Raw genomic sequence first — 6,312 nt, 5'->3', positions numbered from 1 at the left:
TAACAAGCTTAACAAGATAAGACACACTTGGGGAGACTAATCAAGGGGAACCAATGAACAAACGGACTACAAACACCACGGGAGACAGGAAGTGACATAAAAGTCCAGGGCAAGGCACAGAGAGCATGAGACAAAAACAAGAATGAGTTGATTTGTGAGGAGAGCAATCACGTTTATTTTATAAAACCAAAATAAAACTGAACACCTCAAAATTACAAAACAAAACAAACAAACAAAAAACAATATATTTCAGAAAGGTCTCTTCAGTATAATGGATAAATAAAATAATGTTATGTCAAATTAAAAAGCCGAAGCCTTCTTGCACTGGATGTGCTGGTTTGGGCATCATGGCCGGCTGCAGTCATGTCCTCATCTCATATATAAAACACCTCTGATTCACAAATACTTGGTAAGGAACTCGCATTCACATAAAGTAGCCTTGTTGACAAGTTTGGGTGAGTAAGGGCAAAACGCAGTACTTGCAGTGACCTGTAACTGGCAGTATCACATCTTTTGTAGCAGAAATAAACTGCCACAGAAAAAGCTAGGTCCATGCAAAATGTAATTTGTAACTGCAACACTCATTTCAAATGTAGTGGAGTAAAGAGTACAGATACTCATTCAGAAATGTAGTGGAGTACAGTGTAAAAGTTGCTAATATCTTTGATACTCAGTACAACTACAAAGTTCCCGAAAAGATACTCAAGTACAGTAACTAAGTACATTTACTCCAATATTTTACACCTCTGTTTACCACCATCGTACATGAATGAACATGAGGATTAAGGCCTGTTTCACACTACTAGAGTAAGTATTATAAAGGTGAAACTGACACAGACATAGAGCTTCAAACTGAAAGTGTTTCTGTGTTTTGTGTAATTAAGCTCTGACTCTATACTGAAATAAACAGACTATTGGATCACTACACTGAGTATTAACTTGATCGCTAGTATTAATCACCTGTTTCTCTGTCCTCTGTGCTGCAGCTGATACAGTGTCATGGTTTTTATGTTCATCCATCGTACACAGCACACATATACATTTCTGGTCAGTACGACAGAAAACCTCAAGGAGCTTCTCGTGTTTCTGGCAGATCATCTCCTGCAGTCGTCCAGTGGCATCAATCACTTTGTGTCTCTTTCCTTTAAACCAACTCTCATGTTGTTTGAGGTGATTCTGACAGTAAGATTCCAGACACACCAGACAGGACTTGACGGCTTTGTATTTTCTTCCAGTACAGACTTCACACTGCACATCTCCAGCTCCTGCATAACAGTCAGTGGGAAGTTTAGTCTTCTTCAGTTTCTCCACCAGTTTAGTCAGCATGGTCTTTCTAGCTAAAGCAGGTCTTGGACTGAAGGTCTGTCTGCACTGAGGGCAGCTGTAGACTCTGATCTGACCCTCATGATCCCAGCGGTCTGTGATACAGTTCTTACAGTAACTGTGTCCACACTGGATGGTCACTGGATCCTTCAGGAGATCCAGACACACTGTACACGAGAGCTCACCCTGAGAAAATCTGGCTTCTGCCATTTTACTGCATGAATACAGAGACACACAACAGCTCAACTACACTTCCGTTTCTCTTTCCTTTAAGTCATGTGATTCCTGTTTCCTGGTTCTGTGTTTGAGAGACTTGTGTAAAACAGGCGTGTCAGTCTGTAAATCATGAAATGTCTACTAGATGTCAGTCTCAGACAAACACTCAAAAAATACAAGTTACAAAAAAGCAGGACAACAGCCTTAAAAACGTGACCAGCCACCATCCACTGTTAGGCAATGCTGGGTAGATTAATAACAAATTGTAGTCTGTTACTGATTACAGATTATATGATGAAAACTGTAGTTAGTAGCATAATTTAGGTTACTCGTTTTATTTTTTCTGACTACTTTTTCGATTACTTTTTTTTTTCTTAAATCAAACTTGTTTTAAACTTAGCATTAAACGTACCATTTCAGTCAGGTCCACTTCGTCAAAGTATATTTATTACAATTATATAGCATACAGTTAGTGTTGCGGTTTGGTTCAGTTCTTGGCAAAACTCCCCATGCCTGTCCATGCAGCCATGCTTGGACAGAGCGAGGAGAGCAGGAAGTAAAATCCCCCTGGAGTACAATTTACATACACATATCTTAACCTCCTGGGACCCAGGAATAGACTTTTATCCTCTGTAGTGGATATGATCTATTATAATGAATTACTCTGAGAACTTGCATGCCATAGTTGTAAGTCTGGATGTCCTGTAGAGAGCACATTCAGGGCTTTTTAGAGATACCAAATGTCTGTAAGTTTCACCATGACCACTGCCTCTCCTTTGTCTTTAAAAATGGCTGACATTAATTTAGTGATCAAATTTAACACTCTTATGGAAATATGATAACGTTTTGTAATTATCATTTAAATCTGACTAATTTTTAAACTGTTTGTCATAAATCAATCAAGCAATAAATCAAGCAATTGAGCTCGGGTTCAGACCGGGCAATCGAACCAAGTGTGAAAGCACCCAGAGTTTCAGAAAAGCACAGAAACACATGGTCACTCAGCAGGACTCACACACACACACACACACACACACTCACACTGATCTTACTGTCTATATGAGGATTTAGTACATTTCTTCAGACATTTTACTTCAGTGACAGAAGTTCAGCTGCAGTATTAATGTCATGAAGAGAAAAGAAGAGACTCTATAACATCTACTGTTACTGATTTATCATGCAGCTCAAAGCATTATGGTTAGAATCTCTCGTCAATCTATTCTGATTCATCAACACAGTTTCACTGATGATTCTCTATAAACAGTAAACCCAGCATAGAGCGGCTGAGTGAATGTGGTCTGGACTGTGTGGATGAGGCTCATTGTGTCAGAGACACTGTAGAAGGACAGAGTTCCTGCACTGTGATCCACAAACACTCCTATTATTCTGATTCATCAACACAGTTTCACTGATGATTCTCTATAAACAGTAAACCCAGCATAGAGCGGCTGAGTGAATGTGGTCTGGACTGTGTGGATGAGGCTCATTGTGTCAGAGACGCTGTAGAAGGACAGAGTTCCTGCACTGTGATCCACAAACACTCCTATTCTACTGCTGATGGACTTTACAGGGAGATCAGTCCATATGTTATTGTGTCCAAATGAGTATCTGGAATGAGAGCAGTACAAACTCCAGGACTGATCATTACATCCAAACAAACACTCATTACTTGATCCCTTCCTGTTGATGCTCTTATATGACACTGATAAACGCACTCCATCATCACCTCCACTCCACTGCAGCTCCCAGTAACAGCGTCCACACACACTCTCTCTACACAACACCTGAACATACTCATCAAATCTGTCTGGATGATCAGGATACGACTGTACTCTTCTAGTGGCAGTAATCACTCTGTTGCTCTCAGACAGACGGAGACGTTTATTCACTGTGTTCAGATCCAGAGTGAGTTGATGGGAATCTGATGGACATAAAACTATGAATTATGAATCTGTTTGATTTTTTAAATGTAGCTGAACTCTTCATATTCAGTATATCATCAGTGTCTCAGTACAGATGACCAGATATCCTGTGCAAATAATCATTTACATCATCAATTATAGAACTCTTATTTTTCACTTTATTTTGATGGTCCCTTTAACACATTCTGTTAACTATAAGTAATATTGCACCTACATGTCTACTAACTCTTATTAGAGTGTTAGTAGAGTATTAGTAGACTGGTAGGGTTAGGGTTAGGGTTAGAATAAAAATGAGCAGATATGAAGCAGACAGTCTACTAATACACTAATGAGAGTTAGTTGACATGTAGGTGCAACCTTACTTAGTATCAGCAGAATGTTCAAAAGGGACCATCAAAATAAAGTGTTACCAACTCTTCTTTCACCTTCTACAGGAAGAACATGAACACACTCAGTGAGTTTTTCTGCTTGTTTTCTTACTGACTTACATTGTAGGAAGTCGTTCCTGGTTCTGGGAACAATGTTGGTGAATGTGACTGTGGAAATCAACAGACATGAACAGTGTGATTCTCATGATCCTGCATCCATTCCTAAGACATTTCTAATATGATGTTCTCCATGATATGAGATAATGATGGACTGGTTTCTGAGAGCAGATGAATCTCCAGGACTTTACCTCTGTCTGAGATCTTCTTAAGCTGCTCTTTGCAGAAATCCTCCAGTTTGTCTCTCAGCTGATGGACATATTCTCTCAGGTCATCAGAAGAGAAGAGAGAACTGAAGGGATCGTCATTTACTTCTGTAGATTCAGGAGGTGCTGAGAGAGACTGGAAACTCTACAGAAAACAGAAATCAAAACTCATCAGCTTCACACTTCACCCAGTAACCTGCAGGAACATCAGATTTGAGTGGCTCTTGTTGACTTGACTGATCTTTAGTAACTCACCTCAATCCAGCAATTTCACAGCATCAGCTTCAGTCTTCTCATATTTATTATATTACATTAGAGCTACAGATTCTAGTATTTGCCCCTTACACTATATGTGAACCTTCTAGGAAATAGTTTGGATGATAAAACATCTGCTAAAAGCATAAATGTCCATCTAACAGCTCAAGCACATCAATGGAGTTTGATTGTAGGGTTGAGTAGATATTCTCAGGAAAGACAGAGATTAGAATTAACATTATTTATAACTTTAGAGCAGTTAGAGACACTGAATTTTCACAAGGACCCTTAAAGGGTAGTGAACTGTTGGTGGCACTAGTGGTGTTTGACAGCTAAATATATCTTCCAGAAAAAAGAGCTCAGAGAAATTATTCTTAAGAGATTTCCAGAGCTGAAAGCCATTTGTAAGCGACGTCTCTTTCAAAAGAAGATGATCAGATGAGAGTCTGACTGATGATTATATAATAAGACACTCATGAACTGTTTCTCTGTGAGTCTCTGTCACAGCAGGATCTGCTCAAGTCCACTATGATCCTGTTCTTCTAGATCTCTGTTACCTGCAGGAACTGGCTGTGATCCTGTGTGTGTGAAAGCTGCTCCAGCTCAGCGTCTCTCCTCCTCAGATCATTGATCTCCTGCTCCAGTCGCTCCAGTCGTCCTTCAGCTCGACTCACTGCAGTCTTCTCCTGATCTCTGATGAGACGTAACAGCTCAGAGCGGCTGCTCTCAATGGAGCGGATGAGCTCAGTAAAGATCCTCTCACTGTCCTCCACTGCTGTCTGTGCAGAGCGCTGTTAGGACACACAGTGATTCAGGCTTCAGTGAGTCTGAACTGAGACGGAGACAAACTTCTCTTCTTCTCCAGACTCACCTTATGAGACTCCACAGCCTCTCTCAGCTGCTGAAGATCTTTCTCTCTCTGCTGGATTCTCTGCTGGAACGTCTTCTGTGTCTCCTTCAGCTGCTTCTGCAGGACAAACAGATGACAGTAAATATTATAGAAAACTACTGGCACTAAATCATCATGTGAACAGATGAATCCAGTAAAAGTGGAACTGATAACGAATGGCTGTAGGTTCAAACTCTAGAAGGGATGATTGATCGTTTACCACCAATGTACATGAATTAATAAATATTAAGGCCTGTTTCACACTACAAGTGTAAGTATTATAAACGTGAAACTGACACAGACATAGAGCTTCAAATTGAAAGTGTTTCTGCATCATTAATCTGTGGCTCTATACAGAAAACAATCTGACTGTTGGATCTACACTACACTGAGTATTAACTTGATCGCTAGTTTTAAATACCTGTTTCTCTGTCCTCTGTGCTGCAGCTAATACAGTGTCGTGGTTTTTATGTTCATCTATCGTACACAGCACACATATACATTTCTGGTCAGTGCAACAGAAAACCTCAAGGAGCTTCTCATGTTTCTGGCAGATCATCTCCTGCAGTCGTCCAGTGGCATCAATCACTTTGTGTGGTTTACGTGAATGAAACTCCTCATGACGGTCAAAATGAGTTTGACAGTAAGATTCCAGACACATCAGACAGGACTTGACGGCTTTGTATTTTCTTCCAGAACAGACGTCGCACTGCACATCTCCAGCTCCAGCGTCACAGTCAGCAGAGAGTTTAGTCTTCTTCAGTTTCTCCACCAGATCAGCCAGCATGGTGTTTGTAGCTAAAGCAGGTCTTGGACTGAAGGTCTGTCTGCACTGAGGGCAACTGTAGACTCTCTTCGGATCCTCATGATCCCAGCTGCCTTCAATACAGCTCTTACAGTAACTGTGTCCACACTGGATGGTCACTGGATCCTTCAGGAGATCCAGACACACTGTGCACGAGAACTCATCTTGAGAAATTCTGGCTTCTGCCATTTTACTGCATGAATACAGAGAC

The 6,312-nt window shown here is 40.6% G+C and overlaps 1 protein-coding gene across 1 annotated transcript; it reads right to left on the bottom strand.

The window, feature by feature from the left end:
* Positions 1 to 2,930: 2,930 nt before the first annotated feature.
* Positions 2,931 to 6,305, bottom strand: LOC107560358 (tripartite motif-containing protein 16-like). The gene is made up of 6 exons (XM_016244507.1): positions 5,718 to 6,305; positions 5,279 to 5,374; positions 4,965 to 5,198; positions 4,138 to 4,297; positions 3,950 to 3,997; positions 2,931 to 3,460 (listed from the first exon to the last, which is right to left on the bottom strand). The coding sequence occupies exons 1-6, from the start codon at positions 6,288 to 6,290 to the stop codon at positions 2,934 to 2,936; spliced, it is 1,638 nt and encodes a 545-aa protein (XP_016099993.1). The 5' UTR covers positions 6,291 to 6,305; the 3' UTR covers positions 2,931 to 2,933.
* Positions 6,306 to 6,312: the final 7 nt, after the last annotated feature.

Source organism: Sinocyclocheilus grahami, unplaced genomic scaffold, assembly GCF_001515645.1.
Source record: "Sinocyclocheilus grahami isolate Dianchi unplaced genomic scaffold, SAMN03320097.WGS_v1.1 scaffold721.1, whole genome shotgun sequence".
Classification (NCBI taxonomy): Eukaryota; Metazoa; Chordata; class Actinopteri; order Cypriniformes; family Cyprinidae; genus Sinocyclocheilus; species Sinocyclocheilus grahami.
This window is presented reverse-complemented; position numbering and strand designations above follow the sequence as displayed.